The 22,058-nt window shown below is 32.8% G+C and overlaps 2 protein-coding genes and 1 non-coding gene across 4 annotated transcripts; 2 read left to right on the top strand and 1 right to left on the bottom strand.

The window, feature by feature from the left end:
- Positions 1-585: 585 nt before the first annotated feature.
- TRNAQ-CUG (transfer RNA glutamine (anticodon CUG)) lies at positions 586-657 on the bottom strand. Its single transcript has one exon. It is a non-coding gene; the product is annotated as a tRNA-Gln (tRNA).
- Positions 658-2,021: 1,364 nt separating this feature from the next.
- On the top strand, positions 2,022-7,560 carry LOC102594767 (pentatricopeptide repeat-containing protein At1g03560, mitochondrial). Of its 2 annotated transcripts, none has more exons than XM_006365944.2 (2): positions 2,022-6,989; positions 7,135-7,560. In XM_006365944.2, the coding sequence occupies exon 1, from the start codon at positions 2,120-2,122 to the stop codon at positions 4,253-4,255; it is 2,136 nt and encodes a 711-aa protein (XP_006366006.1). In that variant the 5' UTR covers positions 2,022-2,119; the 3' UTR covers positions 4,256-6,989; positions 7,135-7,560. The 2 variants fall into 2 exon arrangements, with proteins under 2 accessions (XP_006366006.1, XP_006366007.1); XM_006365945.2 differs by lacking the exon at positions 7,135-7,560 and having other exon boundaries at positions 2,022-4,505; positions 4,833-5,418.
- Positions 7,561-17,018: 9,458 nt separating this feature from the next.
- LOC102594435 (probable indole-3-acetic acid-amido synthetase GH3.5) lies at positions 17,019-21,856 on the top strand. Its single transcript, XM_006365943.2, has 5 exons — positions 17,019-17,354; positions 18,330-18,431; positions 18,512-18,903; positions 19,718-20,173; positions 21,276-21,856. Exons 1-5 carry the CDS (start codon positions 17,035-17,037, stop codon positions 21,833-21,835), a joined length of 1,830 nt encoding a protein of 609 aa, XP_006366005.1. The 5' UTR covers positions 17,019-17,034; the 3' UTR covers positions 21,836-21,856.
- The last annotated feature ends 202 nt before the right edge of the window (positions 21,857-22,058 follow it).

Genomic DNA, 22,058 nt, shown 5'->3' with positions numbered 1-22,058 from the left:
ATTTTTTAATTAATTTTCTACCCCTTTTCGGCCTACGTGGCACTATCTTGTGGGCCCAATGCGTGTTGACAATTTTTTCAAGGATAGTGCCACGTAGGCCGAAATAGAAAATTAATTAAAAAATAAGTTCAGGGGTAATAGGACCTTAGTAAAGGTTAGGTGTGTTTCAGGAATTTTGGGCATAGGCTGGGGCTACTTATGCATTTTCCCATAATTTTAGCTCAAACATATATATTTGTTTTGAAAATAATTTATTCATCATGTACAAATTATTTACTTAAAAAGTTTAAGATTCAAAATTTAATCCATAAATATGTCCTTTAATATGACGTCAACGGATATCTATGCCTTTTGAGTAGGTATTTAAACTTATATGGAGTTAAATAAGTGGACACGTTGTGTCTTATGTAGCAATTCACATCTTACAAGATGTTCTATGTATAGTTTGCCACATAGGACGTGTGCGTCTATTTATTTAATTTTATACAAGTTCTAGTACCTACTTATGCTAAATAAGTATTTCATGTACATTTATTTGCAAAAAAATGCAATAGTGTTTCACCAAAAAAATTGGAAAAAATATTTAGGTTCTACCGAGACTTGAACTCGGGCTATTGGATTCAGAGTCCAATGTCCTAACCACTAGACCATAGAACCCTTTTTGTCCACAAATTATAACATTTTTATCAAATAAAAACCACATGACAAAATAGTTTTATTGTAGACACTCTTATCTCTAACTTTGATTTTTTTAAAGAGGAAATACATCGTTACCCCATCGAACTTATACCATTTTTTGAAATAGACATCCTAAGTTTGCGGGGGTCCTATTACCCCACGAAACTATTTTTAACCATGATAAATACACCATTTTAACCCATTTTCAGAGCATGTGCAATCTCAAATTCGAGAGACGCGTGAAAGAGTAGAAATTAATCCCTAAGCCAATGTTTTAGTGCCATGTGGCATACCAATTAAAAAATTATTTTCTTTATTAAATAGACCATTTTCCATCTTCCACAAACCTCCTGATGGCCATTGAAGAGCCCTCCATGTTCAGCCAAATTTTTTTTATCTTCTCTCAATTCAATAGTTCGATCTATAAATGCAAGATGCCATATGAACTTCTGGAGTTGGCGAGTTCTCGAAAAGTCCCTTTTCTATAGCAACCGAAATACTCTGTTTACAAATTCACTATTTCTTTCTCTAAGTACCCAACAATCTGATAAGCTAATTTGGGGACATCAAATCTGAATGAGTTGAAGAATACACCTTGGACTACAAAGACTAATGCACGTTCGTACCATTTAGGGTTAGATAACGGATAGATCGATGATATGAAATTCTCCAATGATGGAGCTTCTTCTATCAGTAAAAGTTGTACAAACATCTGCAATGGAGTTTCTAAAATTCTCTAGTCGTCGTGATTTATGTACAAAATATTTAAGATAAAAAAGGGAATCAGTCAAGATTTTGAACGAGTCTGGGTTTTACCCAACCCTTTATTAAAGAGCCAAGAAAAAATACAGTTATATTATTTTATTTGGAGGTGAGACACACTCGCTGGCCATGAGATTGCAGATGATGTTAAAATGGTGTATTTATTGTGGTTGAAAATAATTTCGTGGGGTAATAGGACTTTCACGAACTTAAAGTGTCTACTTCAAAAAAGGGTATAAGTTTGATGGGGTAATTATGTATTTTCTCTTTTTTAAATAAAATTTTCAAACTTAACATAGATAATCATACATGTAACGAGTCATAATAAGTATTTGAAGAACCGATGAGAGTGCTTCACCTTAATCAGAGGTCTCAGATTTGAGCGCTGTATGGAGAAAATTATGTTGGGAGGTGCACCTTCGAATAGATCTTGCGATGCGTGATTCAAATTTAATCGAAACTCTAATGTGGGCTTCAAACACCAGACGAGAAACAAAAACAATTATTTATTTAATTTTTAAAATTAGAATATTAACGAAAGTAACTTAAATAAGTTAAAGATGTCTAATTGAAATTGAAATTAAAATTGTTAAAATCTTCATCTTCCCCAAACTGAGAAGTGAGAAAAAACCCCTTTCTGCCATTGCTGCAACTCCAAGATTCACCACTAACCTCAGCAATGGCACAAACAAATTTTCACCCTTCACACAACCAATCACTCAATCAAATACTTCGCAGTTTCAAACAAGTTGGGATCGATTACATCAATCCTCTGTATCCATTTCGCTCTAGTCAGACTCATTCCATTAAAAAGATTCCTCTTTTCCGAATACCCATATCGGAAAAACAATGTATTTACTTGAATTTCACTTCAAAACCCAAATGGGTGTTCACTAATTCTAACATTCCATCTCCAGAATGGGTGAATTTTCCTCTTTTTCGAGTTCCCAAATCCAAAAAACCGTATTTTTATGTAAATTTCACTTCAAAACCCAAATGGGTATACACTGGTTCTAACCTTCCACCTCCAGAATGGGTGCAGCCATTCATTGACCTTTCTGACTTAGTCACAGACCGCAAAGATCTCAAACCGTCGCCATGGGTGTCTCAAATTTTGAATCTTTTAGACAATTCACCATTGATGGAGCAGAATTTAGATGTTTATTGTTGCAAATTTCTCATTAAATTATCGCCTAGTTTTGTTGCATACGTGTTGAAGTCAGATTACCTTACAGGTAAACCCGATATCGCGTTTCGTTTCTTTTATTGGGCTGGTAAGCAAAAAGGGTATGCTCATAATTGTGAATGCTATGTGTTTTTAGTTAAGATTTTATCTGCTTCACGTGAATTGGATAGGATTAAGCATGTGTTTAGTGAATTTAAGCATAAAGGTTTCTTGATGAATGTGGCAGCTGTTAATTCTTTGATTAGGAGTTTTGGAGAACTTGGGATGGTTGAAGAATTATTATTTGTGTGGCGACAAATGAAAGAAAATGGTATTGAGCCTAGTTTATATACCTATAACTTTTTGATGAATGGACTGGTGAATTCCATGTTTATTGAATCTGCTGAACGCGTTTTTGAGGTTATGGAAAGCGGGAAAGTTAATCCGGATATTGTTACGTATAATACTATGATTAAGGGGTACTGCAGATCTGGGAAGCTTCAAAAAGCAATGGAGAAATTTAGAGATATGGAGGTTAGGAAAGTGGAGCCTGACAAGATTACCTACATGACTCTGATGCAAGCGTGTTACGCGGAGGGAAATTTTGACTCTTGTTTGGGACTCTATCACGAAATGGAGGAAAAGGACTTGGATATTCCACCACACGCTTATACGTTAGTGATTGGAGGGTTTTGTAAAATGGGGAAGGTTTTGGAAGGGTTTACTGTTTTTGAAAATATGATCAAGAAAGGTATTAGACCTAATCTGTCAATTTATACTGCTCTAATTGATTCATACATGAAACATGGAAACTTGGATGAAGCTATGAGACTTTTTGATAGAATGAAGAATGAAGGATTTGAACCGGACGAGGTAACATTTGGGGTTATTGTAAATGGTTTATGCAAGAGTGAGAGGTTGGATGAGGCCATGCAGTGGCTTGAGTACTGTAAAAAAAACAATGTAGCTATCAACGCCATGTTTTATTCAAGTCTTATTGATGGTCTAGGAAAGGCAGGGAGAGTTGATGAGGCCAGAGAACTCTTTGAGGAGATGGCTGAGAAGGGATGTACACGTGATTCTTATTGTTATAATGCGCTTATCGATGCCTTGGCCAAAAATGGGAAAATCGATGAAGCTTTGGTGCTTTTTAAGAGAATGGAAGATGAAGGTTGTGATGAAACAGTTTATACATACACAATATTGATCAGCGGCATGTTTAAAGAACATCAAAATGAAGAAGCACTTAAATTGTGGCATATGATGATTGATAAGGGTATAACTCCAAATGCTGCTTCTTTTCGAGCCCTTTCAACCGGGCTTTGTCATTCTGGCAAGGTGGCAAGAGCATGTAAAATACTGGATGAGCTGGCACCAATGGGTGTTATCCTGGAGACAGCTTTTGAAGATATGATAAATGTTCTATGCAAGGCAGGTCGTATAAAAGAGGCTTGCAAATTAGCTGATGGGATTGTGGATAGAGGTCGAGAAATTCCTGGAAAAATTCGTACTGTTTTGATTAATGCATTGAGGAAGACAGGGAATGCTGATATGGCAGTGAAGTTGATGCATAGTAAGATTGGCATTGGATATGACAGGATGGGTAGCATTAAAAGGAGAGTAAAGTTTCGAGTTTTGGTTGAAAGCTGAGGCATTGGATAAAGGGTAGCTTTAAAAGGAGAGTAAAGTTTCGAGCTTTGGTTGAAAGGTGAGGTGAAAGCTGGATATTGGGGTTACTATTGGGACATTCAAGTATGCTATTATGCTGTCATGTGTGGTTATTAGTGAAATATTCTGAGGCAAAATAGACAAAGATGTGACCAGAGAAGCAATGAACATGTCATTTGACAAAGCTATGCATATCTGCCACTTTATGGAGTTCTAACAAGTGAAGCAAGAGGTAAAGTTGATTGAAAATTTTGTCAATAGAGTGTCTGACAATTCATCTTGCTTGCGTTAGATCTGCTTTCTTTTTGTTGAAACTGGAAGTAGTGTAGGGTAGCGTGACAGTCAACTCACAAATTCTGAAGTGCGATCTTTTCCATAATTCTGGTTAAGCCTGAGAGATATTTGAAGACGTCGACCCCCTCTGTTGATTTTAAATACTTTATCAAACTCTGCGACACCTAAAATTGATGGATGGGATTATATACCACTCATATTAGTTACTGTCTTTCAAAGATTCTTCTCATAAGATTCATGCCTAACACCTTATGCTTTCTATCAGTTGATTCAGCAGTTTTTGCAATTAATTCAAATATGGTACTCCCAGACAACTTATCCATATTTGTTGTAAAAGAGGTACCAGTTCCAAGCTCCAGTTGCTGAAGTAATAAGCAGCTGGTAGAATGCTTATGTTTCTTCGTGGAGGTGGTAAGTCATACACACAATAACTGTGCCTTAATCTTAAACCATGTATTGGAACTTAAACAATCTTAAACCATGTATTGAACTTAAGGACATCTTACCTTGCCAGATACTACACAGATGCTGAAATTCAAATGTTTGTAGCTGTTGGTGTAATATGTATAATACAAAGGATGAACATAGCATGCTAAATTTCATAGAACCTTTACAGGAATGGGTTTTTGTAGAGCAGGATTCCTTTTGTTTTTGTTTTTTGTAATAAAGGATTTCTAACCAGTGTACTGCCTTTGCACTATCATGGTTTTAGGCTGCTCTATTTTTGATAAATGTTTACCTACCTATTCAAAGAAATAAAGAACACGGAAGAAGGAATAGAACCCTGGTTACTTGCCTGGAGTAAGGGGCTCTTTTTCTGGTCAATATCAGAGAATGCTTTTCTATAGCAACAATATTTGCCTCAGTTTCTTGCTCCGTTATTGTGAATTGGGTTAATAATTGACAATCAGGAGTCCAGAAAGGGATTGCACCATTTTTTAATGGGTTTCCTAGCAGCGGGCGCTATGGGTTCTTCTATTTTGAGCATAATTCCTTCCTTCCCAATTTTTCACTTATCAATTTTGAGGGCAAGGATGTGAACTGTATGTTGGATACTCATCTTGACTATCTGTACAATTATATGCATATCCGGTAAGAGTAATGGGCATAGACAAAAGACTAAATTCACTTCTCCAATAGGGGTCTCAGAAGCAATGTAAGTTTTTTCCTGATAACTCAGCAAGAATATTGTAATTACAAAAACCAGCTATAAGATATGATGGGAGTATGTAAAGGCTGACACAGTGAGGTTTTCCTTACTAATCCTGTAGTGAGGTCGGAAATCTCACTAGGTATCCACTTCATACACATTCTGAAGATTACATCAGATAGTTACTACGTACAAGCACTTGAATTCAAGTTATGTACAGAGTCAGCTTTGTCTTCTAAACATCTGTGGTTTCTTTCCTCTTTACAACAAATGATTGATAACTACATCAGTGTGGCTTCAACATATGATTTCTTATTATTTGGAATTGTCCCATTTAGTATCCTCCATATTTTCTTTCTCTACATTTTTGTTTATACACAATTATAGTAATGTAGTGTCTGGCTTTGATTCTCCGTAATGCTGATTCACTTGTTCTTCAGCACTCGCTGTTCAACACTTCATTTTATTTATTTTTAGACAAGGGTAGTGTCCTTGTCAGCTTACACACACTTGAAGTATTTCACCGTTCTTTCCCAACAAAAATTGAAAGGATTGTATCACATCGAGATGTCGATTCGTTTTTCACGGGATACCTGCCGGTAAAGCTTGGGTAGAAGGGAAGAAATCACCTATGTTTTTTTTTTGCTTCTGGTGCAATTTGAACACTGGTCTCCAATGGTTTTCATCTCACTTTATTGACCGCTAATCCCCACCCTTGGGATTAGATTCAACACTTATTTTGATTAATGGCTCCATTTGATAATATGCAGGCAATTGATTCTGTTTTCTTTATGCTTCTTTACGACATCAGTTGTGTAATTAGTTGCACTTTGACACTCATGTTTTAGTTGCTATTTTTTTTCTTCCTTTGCTAAACCATGCTTTTGTTTATCGAAATCTTGCTTATATGTTAGAAGCTACTTATCTAAATGTCTCAATTCCAATCAGGATGTAGCCTTTTGGGGAATAGGTATTTGCAGTTGCTGTAACTTTATTTATCACTTATTGCTGGGCCCAGGAAGATGTCCGCATACACGGATGACCTAGAATTTGCTTCTTTACAGATGCTCGCATGCAAGAAGAATCATTTGATATGGAGATAGGGAAGTGGGAGCTAAAACCCAGCAGCAGATGTAGCTAATATTTTCAGCAGGCATTTCCTGTACAACAAGTAAAGATACATTCTCTTTTGGAACTTGGAGTGGACCCTTGGTGCACCTATGAAGACTGGAGCAATGTGACCAACTTGTTTGTTTCCAAGCCATTTCTGAGGTAAAATGTTCTTGAGATCTTTTATCTAGGATGGCTAATTAAATTTATTGGCACATATGAGAACATTACGAGGGACAGTCGTACAGAAGTAGCAGCAGGAAATTAAGACTTAAAATAATGCCTACGTGTTGTCCTGTTTCCACAGCTGTACATTTGTTTTAGTACTTGGGATGAGTGGCAAAGAGAATTTTGCACTGTGCTCTGTCATCTTTGTGTTCTAACGACTAGCATCACTCGAAGGAGCTACTTTTCAGTTAAACACATGCGCAACTGCAGTTACTATAATAGGACCAATCTGCATGTTCTACCATCTGTGACATTTGTTGGTGCATACCTCTATTGCTTATCCATTCCAGTTTTGTCAAAGGCGCGCTTATGCCCTGAAGCGAGGCTCAAAACGTGTAGAGCGCTTTGCTTTGCTTAATGTGCGCTTTAGTGTGGTCATCAAGATTCTAATGCATATTTTTTTCTTTCCAATTCGCCTCTCTGAGAGACAACATAAACAATTCATATTTTACTTTATTGTAATTTATTTTCAAATATTTGCGCTTAAAACTGACCTTAGAGTTTATTTTGTGCTTTTTGCTTTTGATAACACTGATCCATTCATATTCATTCAGCCACACCATATGGAAATTATTATTTGATGGGATATGCCAAAGACAATATTTGGTAATCACAACGTAAATTTGCTTGCTTGCTATGTGCTCACACTCTCTGAAAATGTTGTTGCATCCAGTGTTTAGGGGAGTGTGAAGCGCTAAAAAGCGACAAGGTCCCGCTTCACGCTTTAAGCGAAGTGCTTTCTTCATTGAAGGGAAGCACAATTTAAAAGAAAAAAGACCAAAATAAATAGAGACAAAATATATAAGCAAAAATACATATTAAAAAACTAGAAAAAGGTTCCCCTTTAGTTGTCTTATCACAAAACAGACATACAACTGTTGTCCTATTGGTCTCACTAACTTTTTTCCCATATTCTTATGCCGGGTCAGCCATTTTGTAATCACGGATAAGATTTAAGAAAAATAATCTAACATTATATTTTTATCACTATTAAGAAAAAAATCAACAACATTCTAGTCGTTGTTAAGAAACAAAACAATTCAGCAATGTATATTTTAATCACTGTGAGGAAAAAAATAATTCAGCAACATATAATTTAAATAATCAAGGCTTAACAGGGCAAAGGAAGACAGAATAAAAAACAAAGTAGGAAAAAAGAAGAAAAATCCTAGGCTAGTTGCACCAGTAAGAAGAAGAAGAACTAGGTAAGTCATGCCTCTTTTTTTCTTTAAAATCGATTACTTATTACTTAAAAAAAATTAAAGTGTTGCTTTTCTCGCTTCACCACTTCTGGTCACATCGCGCTTCAAGCCCAGAAGCGGTCACTTCTTTTCACATGCCTCGCTTCACCCTCACTTCGCTTCTTCGCTTAAAGCGATGCACTCACTTTCTGAACACTGGTTGCATCTGTGTCAAATCCTCCCAAAATGAACTACTTTTGGAGGATCCTACACGCACGTGGAAATATTTTTGAAGAGTCCGAGCAACATAAATTCCTTGATCCCAAAGACAATTTTGATTTATAGGTAAAAGTAATGAGTTAAGGTGTGCATATACCTTTTAGCACAACTTTAGATATTTTATACTCCCTCCATTTGAAGAAGAATGACCTAGTTTGACTTGGTACAGAGTTTAAGAAAATAAAGAAGACCTCCTTGTTATCAAGAAAGATGTGTCCATGTCAAGTGCTTGTTTTATGGAGTACATTGGAACATGGACGAGCCATCGTGATCTGTATTTATTTATTATATAGATACATTTCATTATCAAGAAAGATGCTTATCATTAGGAGTATCTGTTTTGTGAATTAACTTTTTATTAGTATCACAAAATGAAATATACGGTATCTAAATTTTCAATAGTGGTGAAAGTTAAACCATATATATCTTGAAAAGAGCATATATCTTTTTCACATTCTGCTGGATCATTGAATCTTGGTGCATGATAATTTGGAAGTTACCTCCAAAGAAATGCATAATGTATGGGGAAATTCCTTCCTTTAGTATAGATTTTGATATCTTTTATCTCTTTAGTTTTTTGTGGTAGGAATCTATGGGACAATGGGAAGTTGATTACTCTGTCTGACGTGAAAAAAGTATGTGCATTTGTTCTGGATAGTGACCTCCTAAAATTGATTTATAGGCCACTTGCAGATATTTTTTGGATTTGCTTTTTTGCTTCCTCCTGAATAAAATTATTAGCTACTTAGAGAGATATTTATGTATTTGTTTCTTCTTGTTTTACCCCCACTCCTTCAAGGGGGACGGGGTCTGTGCAAGTGTTACCTGTTGTGTGTAGTGTTGCATATTTGGGAATTTACTGGACAATCTAAACATGATTGGGGATATCATCTACTCTAATATGCCTCTAGGATGGGGAGAACGTTGTAATTAGGCAGCGTCTACATATGGAGTATGATTTTTTCTGTAAATGTTGTTCTCCACTTGAACTATGCAGATGCTAGTCTTGTGTTTTTTTCTTTTTGATGACTGAAAAATCGGTCTGGGACCAACAACTGCCTTTGGAACTCAGAAATGATGGGCTGCGTCCCTACTCCTTTTCCATAGAGTACACTTGTCACTAGTCAATGAATTACAATTGAGCCCAGTGGTCCTGAAACTAGTGCTTTGGCAAGAGTAAGTGCATGGTCCCTATTATGAATAGTCATTTATGTATCATAAAACTGCAATAAGTCATTATAACTTCATGTGAACAGTGGTGCGGGTAAGTATTTTTTTCTGGACAAAGCTCATTGATTGTCGGCAAAGGAGAAAAAAAAAAGATCTCCCCTCAATAACCTATGTTGGAGAGACATAGAGGATTTAGTACTGCGTTTTAAGTCCCAACATAATTTGATCCTTATCAGATTCTGCTGGATATTGAAATCTTTCTGCATGATAATGTGATAATTTGGAAGTATTACTTCCAAATAAAAGTTCAGAATATATACCCTTCGGGCCGGCTCAGATGGTTTGGCTTGGGACTTCCATAACGGGGGGCTCAAATGGTTTACCTCTCCTGTGTGATTTGTTTGTAAGCTATTTCACAGGAGTGAAAACTGTGGGTTCCCTAGTCATAAAAAAGAAAAGAGTAAAGAATATATGGGGAAATACCTTACTTTTAGTATATATTTTGGTATCTTTTATCTCTTTAGTTCTTTATGGTATGGGACAATGTTTAGTTGATTGTATTGTTCTGGACAGTGACCTCCTGAAATTGATTTACAGTCCTCTTGCAATTTTTTCTGGATTTGTCATTTGCTTCCTCCTGAATAGCTACTTGGATCTTCATGGTTCTGCTCCATCCTCTTTGTGCCCACTCCCGCGTGGGGGTGGGGGGTCAGAGTACGGTAAAATTTCATGTTGTACTCAGTTTGTACCTAAGTTTTTTTTCGAATTATTTAACGTGTACACAGTTTTGGCAAACATCACAGAAAACACACTTCTTCTTCTTCAATAGTAACTTTTTTGAATCTATAGCAATTGAAGTATAAAGCTTTGAAGAAGTTTGATGAAGTGGTCTTGAATCTTGAATATGAAAGTTAAGTTTAAATCAAGTAGATGTTGTTGGAAAAACTTACATCATTTGGGAATCATCATTATTGCAAAATGAGTTAGTTTTGACAAATTGATAATTATGATTTGTTTTCTTTATGATATTTGAAACTTGTATATCAAATTTGAGCCCATTTGAAACATCAGACATAAACGCCTAAACTTCAGTCGGTCGTATATGTTTAAAGTTCATGCAAAAAAATTGCTTGAATTTCAGTCATATGTGCTTGAGGTTCGGGCAAAAATGTCCGAGTTTTAACCATATATGCATGATTCAGTCGTGTGTGTGACCTCTCAACGTCATATATACGTGGACCTTATCTCTAGAGTATTCTAGTAAATGAAATACAATTGAGCCTAGTGGTTCTGAAATTAGTGCAGCAAGAGTTAAGTGCATGGTCCCTAGTATGAGTAATCATTCTTCTTATTTCTACCCCACATAAAATAAAGACGTGCTTGTACACACTAGTAATTGCATGACATGAGTTTGTACCTAAAATTTTATCGATTAACTCGTTTTAATCATATATATATATAAGAGAACCTTAGGCCCGCCTATGTGGCGTCACTACAAACCAGAATTCCTTGTTAATTTATTTATTTCCAAAATTAGCCTTCACCTTTTATGATAAGTTGTGATTTTTATGAAATGCGACTTTAATGAAGAGTTGTGACTTTCATGAAAGGTTGCAACTTTTCTAAATAGTTGTAACCTTTTTGATAAGGCATAATAAACATTTATTCACACTACCTTTTGTTGTCTATAAATAGAGGGGTTTCCTCTCATTTTAAAACAACGAAAATTCTGAACCTCCTCTTCTTCTTATTCATCTTCACAATTAAATAAATATTTGTGTACTTTGTTTTTGTTGAGTGGCTCACTGACATCATTGCTTATGTTACAGATCCTGGTATGTATTTATACAATCATTAATTTATGCTTATGTTATTAAGGATAAATGATAAGTTGTAATAATTTTCATTTTCCTTTATATTATTAATGTGTGTTACTACGTAATCTTGTATGTAAGATAATATAATGTTTTAGTTTTAATACCTGATAGATTTTAAGTATTATTTTATAAATTCTGTGATGTTAAATTTCCATGCGAAGCGCGAATAATTTTACTAGTTAATATATATTCTCACATCATTTTGTTATTAGTCGTAATAAGTTAATATAGTATGGTGTAAACATTGGGTACGGATAAGTTTTTCTACTCTCGATGAAGCTCGTTGCGTATTGGGAAAAGAGGAAAAGAATATCTACCCACACTAACCTATGTATGGAGGGACATATTTATCAGCTCCAAGTACAATGAATTGAAGTCATAATCAATTAGTTGGTGTGCATTAATAGAAGCTTTGATTAAATGTGTATTATGATGATGCTTCCAACGAGATTTTCTCTATATTTAGAGCTCGAACTTGAGACTTTTGGTTAAGGATTGAGACTTCTGGTTAACAATGAAGCACCTCCAACGTCTCATTGCACTACAACCTATGCTATAGGTAAACTTACTTCGATATCCTAAAAGAAGATACAATTTTCTTTTTCCCTAATCAAATATAAAGAATTATTTTTAGCTAAGATTGTTAGCTATTGCCTTTATTTTAATTTATTTGTCATATTTCCTTTGTATAAAAAAGAATGATGTAATGTTTTTAAAATAAATAAATTGATTTTTAAGCTTCTTTTTTTTTTTTGAAATAATTTAGAAAAAACATACCTCATAATTAAATAAAACCTATATATATACCAAACATAATAAGACTTCCTAAATGTAGCAGATTTGAGCGTTTCCATCTCCTGTTATATTTTACTCCCTCCGTCTACTTTTAATTGTCATAATTTTCCTTTTTAGAGTCAAACGATGAGAACTTTGACTAATATTTTATGATATATTTTTTCATCATATTGATATGCAAAAAATTGCAATTTATTGTACTTTTCGTATAGTTTTTGAATATCTAAATGTTTTGTTTAAAATATCGAATTAATGTAATCTAATTTAACTTTGAAAATTAGTCAAATTGACTTTCGGAAAGCACAATATGACAATTAAAAATAGACAGAGAGAGTATAATTATGGTCTAGTTTGTGTATATAGAAAAAATCTCTCATCTCTCGATAATCTATAACTACACAAATATCTATCGTTATTTTTATTTTTAAAAAAGCTACAATTTTCCCTTTTTATCTCTAGAATATCACAATGTATGGCGAGGGTAACTTCTTCCTAATCCATATTGTCTTTTACTCTTTTAACTCAAATGAGCTTTGTTCTTTTCTTTAGCAAAAACAATCAATAAAGGTCCCAATTATCCTGACACAATTGGTACCAATAGAAATTAAGTTTACTACAATTCAACAAAATTTAAGAAATAAAAATAGATAAATATTATGGAATTTGATTTTCGATTATTTTAGGATTTATTTTGTACCCCACCCCCCTTTTTCGCTAAAAAAAAGCTACCATTTTCCCTTTTTATCTCTAGAATATCACAATGTATGGTTAGGGTAACTTCTTCCTAATCCATATCGTCTGTTAACTCAAATGAGCTTTGTTCTTTTCTTTAGCAAAACAATCAATAAAGGTCCCAACTTATCCTGACACAATTGGTACCAATAGAAATTAAATTTACTACAATTCAACAAATTTTAAGAAATAAAAATAAATAAATATTATGGAATTTGATTTTCGATTATTTTAGGATTTATTTTGTACCCCACCCCCCTTTTTCGCTCTGCATCTAGTTCAGGAAAGGTCTATATTTCAAGAGAGTGTAATATAGACAATGTATGTCGATATAAATATTAGTGACGAATTTTATGACTCAGACTTATAATCTACTTATAATTTGTACATTATACGAAAGGTAATTTTCCCTTTACTTTAAGCTTGTCTTTCTTGTAAAATGACTTGAGTTTGAACTCAGCAGATGATTGATGTGAAAAATACTTGAAAATAGACGGTGAAAATGATAGGAAAACATAGGGGTGTACATGGTCGGGTTGGTTCGGATTCAACTATCAAATCAAACCATTTGTGTCGGATTTTTAAATCTATAAACCAAACCAAACCAATAAAAACTCGGGGTTTTTTCAACCTCGGGTTTTTTTCGGATTTTTTTGGGTTTTTCGGATTTTTGGATTTTTTTGGGTTTTTCCGGTAAAGTATTCATACAAGCATATAATTTATTTGTACTCCAAATATTTCTTTAGTCCTACCAAAATACAACTATCTAAGGTGTTTCTTAGGAAAATAGCACAAAATATGATATGAGTAATGACACTAAAATATTCAAGAAAAAAATAATAATAATGAAATCATGTAAAACAAATATTGCAAATTAACAACTCATAATGAAAATGATCATAATTTAAAAGTACTAAATCATGCTAAAATAAGTTTAATAAGTATTAGTTACATGACTAAATATTAAAGGAAATTAAAATTAGATTATGTATTTGAATTGTCTAAACCAATGTAAAATCAAAGAACAAATATTCAATATTATTGTCATTCTTAGTGTTGAATTGATTTTCTTTTTGCATTAGTATTAATTTGATTTTTATTTAAGCTTTATTATACTTATCAACATCTGCGGATTATAATCTTTATTGAACCATTCAGAATTCTAAGTTTCAAACTTGAAATAATATATTAAAAGATAAAAATTATGAAAAAGTATAAGAATTATTTAAAAATTATATCAAAGTAAATATTTTTATGTATAAAATAAAATTTTAAAATTATATATATAATGTTGGGTGGTTTGGTCTCGGGTTGGTTTTTTTAGTTAAAATCAAACTAACCCAAATATAGTCGGGTTTTTTTTTTCCAAGTCAAACCAATCACTAGTCGAATTTTTTTTCTCGGTTTGACTCGGTTTGCGGTTTGGTTCGATTTTCGATTCGATTTTGTACACGAAAACATTTGAAAAATATTTTTCATGTTTTAATAATCAAAATTTAGAAAAATATTTTCTCAAACAGAAAAATAACTTTTTAAGTCGAAGTAGATAAAATAAATTTCACAACTAAGGTCTCGTATTGATTGGTCTTCACACCCTCAATTGCACCTCATCTTCATCTTCGCTACCGTAACCCTCACCCCTATCCCACCATTCCCACCCCCAACAATATTTGCCAAGTTTATATACGAACTCTTTTAGAATAATACATTTTACTCACTTACATATCAAATACAAAAAAAAATGATTTTCATTTCTTTATCTTTTATCTTTGTCTCCTCTTAATAGATGATAGACCTTTGTGTGGTGTATAAACCATCGTACTAAAATCACTCTTCTTGTGACAAAATTTAAGTACACTTGATGTTTATATATATATATATATATGTGTGTGTGTGTGTGTGTGTTAGTTAATTATACTATTCCTACTTGTTTAGGAAGATAATCTAAGATGAAGTTTTAAAATATTTTTTTTATATCTTTATAGAAATCTCAAGTTTAAGTCCTGAAAAATGAATAAAACTAAAAAAAATTTGGAGAAGTGCTTGCATAGCCGATTTCATTATCATCTTTAAGAGATAGTAAAAAATTCATAAATTTTTACAAGTTTAGTCATTTTAAAATCTACATCAAACGCATAAATTTTAAAGTTTTTAAAATATCGATCAGACATAAATCTAGCTTTAGACATGTATACTTGAATTAAGCTTGTTAAAGTCAAATTTTAGATTAATTTGGAAGTAAATAAATTTCAAATATTTTTTATGAAATTTCACTTGGCAGTCCCAAAAATTAGAGATGTTCAAGGAAAATTGATAAACTGCACCAAATCAATAAATCATATCAAACATACTTAAAAGAACTTGTGAGTTTAGACATGTTACAATAATGATTATATAGTTATAAGAGTGTTATTAGCTATTAAGTGTAAAACCTTTTTAAAAAAAAGAAAATCAAATTCAAATATAAAAAAATGTGTTTCTTTCCTTAAGAGGGATTAGGGAAGGGCCCAAAAAGAAAGGCTTTGAATAAAATGAAATAAATGGCATGATAAAGTTGGATAAATACTTAACTTGATGTTGTGACATCGTATTATCAAAAGGTTTGGGGTAGTGGATGACATTATTTCTCCCTTAATCAAAAGTATTAGCCATATGGAAAAAACATTTATAAGGAGGGCTACCTTGAATGGGCGTTACTCGGCACAAATCCCTACTAATCGGACTCCATCATGAATATTGAACTCCGAATAAGAAATCTCCCTCGAAAAAAAAATATCTTGACAGTCAAATACTTCAAGAAGATCGACAAAATTTTCTTTATATCAAATCAAATAAATCTCAAAGAAGTTCAATCAAATAAATCTCAAAGAAGTTCAATCATCCTAAGAAATATGTAACTGAAAAACACTCCTATCAATTATCATAGAGAAATTAATTCAAAAAGAAGAATTATGAGAGTAATAAAATAGTACCCACAATGTTTGTTAATAAAAATATATTTCTTTGTATTTTACTTGTGATTGTTATTCATGTTCCATTATTTTAAAATTTGTTATAAACACTTACTAATTTGAAAATATTGAGAAATATTGTATTCTCAGTATCTTATTACAACATTATGAAAATTCATAAGAGTAGAGTTAGTTATGCATAAAATACTTTTTCTAGCTTGTATCAAAGATACTTAAAAAAAATTGTAATTTTAAACATGTTACAATAATGATATAGTTATAAGAGTATGATATTAACTACTATTAAGTATGAAATTTAAAAATATAAAAAACGTGCTTTTTTCCTTGGACGGAAGGAACTGAAAAAATAAAAAGTTTTGAATAAGATGAAATAATAAATAGTATGATAAAGTTTGGCGGAAACTTTAACTTTTTGATATCATGGCTCCACCAAAGGATACGTTGTTTATAGCGAATGAAACTATTTTTTTTTTAATTAAAGATTTTGATCATTTCACGTCTTGGTATGAAAATATCTTTGATAGGAAGTGTTATTGTCGAATAAGCCTAACCTGACGCAAATCTGCATTAATCAAACTCCATTACAGATATCAGACACCGAATTTGGGAACCCCCCCATGACTCGAACCTACAATCTTAGAGTTGAAGGTGAGAGTTAACTACTTACCATTGGAGCAAAGCAAAATGTAAATATTTAGTATATTATAAATAGAGAAAACAAAAAACTTGTTACTACAGTAAATTTATTAATTTGTCCACATCATCAAATATCAATACTATTTATGTAAAAATTATGTGTACGCCACTGGACTCAACAACCAGACTTACTTGTGACATATAAATAACTTGAACCTCACAATGAGGTGTCATTTTCTAACATGAAAGCCACACATCAATCTCACCAACTATTAGCCCAAAACACTTCTTATATATATATATATATCTTGTGGTTGCTACATTTTTAGCCTAGAAAATGGAACCATCAGTAGATAAGTCCAATTATTGCACTGACACTGATGAGATGATCAATTGGTTCGAGAAATCCGCCGAAAATGCTGTCGCTGTACAGCGGCAGACGCTTCGGCGGATTCTTGAACTCAACCATGGTGTTGAATACCTAAAAAAATGGCTTGGAGATATTAGACTTCAAGATGAAAATGCTATGGAATCACTTTATGCTACTATGGTTCCTCTTGCTTCTCATGCAGATTTTGAGCCTTATATACATAGAATTGCTGATGGTGAAAAAGCTCCTTTACTTACTCAAGACCCTATGAAAACTTTATCCTTAAGGTGAAGTACTATACTTCTTGTTTCTTAAACCACAATACATTCCTCTTCTTTTTTCTTTTTCTTTTTCTTTTTTTTTTGGGGGGGAGCGGGGGGGCGTGGGGTGTGTGTGGATACAGTGAGATTCGAACCTCTGTCACTATCACTAGAGTGATGGTGTAGGTAGCTCATCAACTGAGCTACATCAGACTATATGTCAAGTCACATCTTTCTCTAATTTTTTACTCTGTAGAATTTATTTTATAATGTTAGTGTATATAGAGGTAGATGTACCCTGTGTTTGATAGTTTTAATGGAACAATATCATTTCCGACAATACCATTTCTGACACTGATGACTCAGTGGCGGAGCTATATAGATTGAAGGATGATCGGTTAAATATTTGTTCACCGCGTCGGAAATTACTTTTTATACATATATATTAATCATTTGAGCTACACTCCACTATAAGCCATATTTTTCACTAATTTTGATTGGGTAGAATTTTTTTTATACTGTCAGTGTATATAGAGGCGGATGTACCATGTGTTTGATTGTTTTAACTTAATCTATCATTTACGGCACATAGTGACGGAGCCACATAAATCGAAGGGTGATCGGCTAAACACCAGTTCACACGTCGAAAATTACTTTTTTTATACATATATATATTAGATCTTGGATATTTTTAGTAAACTGAGTATAATTTGTAAGATGAAAAATCACTAGATGTCAAAAGATACTAAATTTGAACTCATAATTTTAAAAATATAATGTATAAATTGTAAGACTTAAAAGTTAAACTCTTCTTTATTTTTCAAAAATTTTGGAATAGCACTGAAGAAGCACCCTCTTGGCAATGGAATAGTTTATAGTGTGGAATATTTTTTCATCTTATGTATGTAATAATGTCAAGCGATATGGATAGTGTTGATTCATATATCGGATTCAACTTGTTTGGAATTGAGACATAATAATTTTTTTTTTTATTCTTTTTAGTTCTGGAACCACAGAGGGAAGACAGAAATTTGTACCATTTACTCGCCATAGTTCCCAAACAACTCTTCAAATTTTCAAATTGGCAGCAGCTTATAGATCAAGGTATATAATTCAAATCTTGAAAAATATTCAATTTTTTTAAATTTTTTTCTTAACAAATTTCCTCTGTTTTAATAAAACAGGATTTATTCAATAAGAGAAGGTGGAAAAGTTCTTGAATTTATATATAGCAGCAAACAATACAAAACAAAAGGGGGATTAATAGCAGGAACAGCCACAACACATTATTATGCTAGTGAAGAATTCAAGATTAAACAACAACACACAAAATCTTTTACTTGTAGCCCTGAGGAAGTTATTTCAAGTGGAGATTATAAACAATCAACATATTGTCATCTCCTTCTTGGCTTATATTATTGTGATGAAATTGAATTTGTGACATCAACTTTTGCATATAGTATAGTTCAAGCATTCAGATCATTTGAAGAGTTGTGGAAGGAATTGTGCCATGATATAAGAGAAGGTACTCTTAGTTCAAGAATCAACATAACCAAAGTACAAAAAGTCGTCTTAGGTATGTTACTGTCTTATCTAAAAGTTTATACAGTTTGAAAGAGTTAGTTACTTTATCACACACCAACTCACGTGTGAGCCTGACTTTTTCTTTTCTTTTCTTGGGCCTACCACATGGAAGTTCTTTTAGTGATGAGCGGTAGTGAGACTTGAATATAGAATTCTCTGGATTTGTCTGCTCCGATATTAATTTTCATCTAAAAGTTTAAAATTGTTAGAAAGTGTTTATTTTTAATTACTTGACTATGTTTTCAACACACCCCTTCATGTGCCTTGACTCTTTTTTCTTTGGCCTGTCACTCAAAAAAATTATTTAAATAATGAGTAACTGTGTAACTTAAACATAAGACCATGTGCCTACTCCGATATTAATGTTGAAGTGTGTATGTAATCATCTCATTTTAAAAAAAAATTAACGATTAGAAAGAATATATTTTTAATTACTTCACTATGTCTTCAACACGGCCCTTCATGTGCCTTGGCTCGTTTTTCTTTGGCCTATCACGTGAATTAAATTGTGTAACTTAAACAAAATACCATATGCCTACTCTGATGTTAGTGTTGAAATACGTTACCATCTCATTTATAAACTTGAAATTTTAAGGAAGACACATACATTTAATTATTTCATTATGTCTCCAACACACCCTTCACATGTCTACCTCGTTATTCTTTGGCCTAGCACGTGAAAAATATTTTTTAGTAATGAGTAATTGTGTGACTTGAACAAAAGACCATATATCTGCTCTGATATCAATGTTAAAATGTATTACCAAAAAAATACGCTTTTAATTACTTCATTATGTCTTCAACAGATATCATTGTCCCTAATCCAGAGCTGGCATCAAGAATTGAATCAATATGTGAAGAAGTAGAAAGGGAAGATTGGTTTAGTATAATCCCAAAATTATGGCCAAATGTTAAATATGTTTACACAATAATGACAGGCTCAATGCAACCATACTTAAACAAATTGAGACATTATGGTGGGAATTTGCCTTTGGTTAGTGCTGATTATGGGTCCACAGAGAGTTGGATTGGAGTGAATGTGGAACCTTCATCTCCACCAGAGAAAGTAACTTTTGCAATTATACCCACTTTTTCTTACTTTGAATTCATACCACTACATAGAAGTAAGTCACAAAGTTACAATAATAGCCACCAAGATGCTAATCTTCTAGCAAATGATGATTTTATTGAAGATGAGCCTGTTCCCTTATCTCAAGTCAAGATAGGACAAGAGTATGAAATTGTCCTCACTACTTTCACAGGTACTATACTCTGATATTTAACTTTTACTTCTTTTTTTTCTTGTGGTAAAATGTTTTGTGGGGTATATTATTTGTAACATTGTTATTTAACATATACTCACTTTTTAAAAATCTTTGGTTGTTTACCAACATTGAAATATGTGGTATTTGAAGTCAAGCGTAACTTCATACAAAAATGTCTAGAGTTGTTCCGAAGTTGGTAGACTATTGCAAATTATATGCTTTGTGAGTATGACTCAAGTGATTTTACTAAAATAGGATATTTGTGCATTTTGGTCCACCCTGTATCCATTTTAGGGTTCTGACTAATGGAATTCGTATCACATGAGGCCTATCAAAGGAAAATAACTCTCCATCAGTACCTTTTTTTTTACATTCAAAACTAGAACATGAACCTTTGATAAAGGTGAAAAAAATTTATCCATTCAATCGTAACACATGGTGACCAACTTTTAGTGTTAACTTTTTCCAGTATATTCTAACTATTTATGCACCATACATATAGCATTAATTCTTTTTTGATTGTCATTGTCATGAAAATATCTCTCTACTTACCACCAACCATATAAGTTAGATATTTGGATGACTTTTTTGTTGAATGTAAATTAAATTTTTTTATATATATATAAATTACTTTAATATGTTATAGTAATTAAATAACTTATTGTATTTTTTTTAGAAGACTTGATGATATAAAAATTCTTTATAATGTCAGTATATATGGAAGTACTTGAACTCTAAATTAAGACTACATCAAGCACCATACATCAATTATTTGTAGTGGCATGGACAGTGAGTATATCATCCAGTTAAATACTAACATGGTGTGTCTGAGATTCCAAGAACAAGGGATTTATCTTGTCCTTTTTATATTACAAAATTTCCCTATAAAAAAAAAAGGAGGGTGGGGGGTGTGTGACTGTGTGGGGAGTGGGGGGACTTGGGAAATAAATTACCTAAATGATAACTATAAATAATCGTTCATAATAATTTGAATAGTAACAAAACAAAGAAGACAAGTAATCTGATTCATCATGTTACATATGTCAGTGTATATACCTTAAATTTAATCTTTTTTAACTAACTAAACCTTTATATGTAGGTCTTTATCGATATAGACTAGGGGATGTAGTAGAAGTTGCCGGTTTTCACAAGAAGACCCCCAAACTCAACTTTATATGCAGGAGAAAGCTGATATTAACAGTAAATATCGATAAGAATACTGAACAAGACCTCCAGTTAGTGGTGGGGAGAGGTTCTCGAATACTAATAAGCAAGTCAAGAGCTGAGCTAGTAGACTTCACAAGCCATGCAAATGTATCAAAAAAACCAGGCCATTATGTGATCTATTGGGAAATCAAAGGAGATGTTGATGAAAATGTTCTTGGAGAGTGTTGTACGGAAATGGATGCTTCTTTTGTTGATCATGGATATGTTGTATCAAGAAAAACCAATTCAATTGGACCATTGGAACTTTGCATTGTGGAAAGAGGTACTTTTAAGAAGATTTTGGAACATTTTATTGGAAATGGAGCAGCATTGAGCCAATTTAAGACTCCTAGATGCACTAGTAACCAAAACCTATTAAGAATCCTTAATGTATGTACCATTAAAAGGTTTTATAGCACAGCCTATATGGGTGATAGAATGTTTGTAACATAATTGAATTTGCATTGATACCTACTTTACTTGTCGTTTTTATTAAAAATAAATTATTCAAAACAATTGTCTTATTAAAGAAATCAAGATATATCTAATTGAGTACATTTTTCTCATTTTGCTCTTAGTAATAATTATTCTTGAAAGTAGTAAACATTAACTAATTAGTATAGAAAATTTAAGTGAAGAACACATACACATACTTAAATATTGTGATTGTTTAGAT

This window comes from Solanum tuberosum, unplaced genomic scaffold (assembly GCF_000226075.1).
Source record: "Solanum tuberosum cultivar DM 1-3 516 R44 unplaced genomic scaffold, SolTub_3.0 scf00599, whole genome shotgun sequence".
NCBI lineage: Eukaryota > Viridiplantae > Streptophyta > Magnoliopsida > Solanales > Solanaceae > Solanum > Solanum tuberosum.
This window is presented reverse-complemented; position numbering and strand designations above follow the sequence as displayed.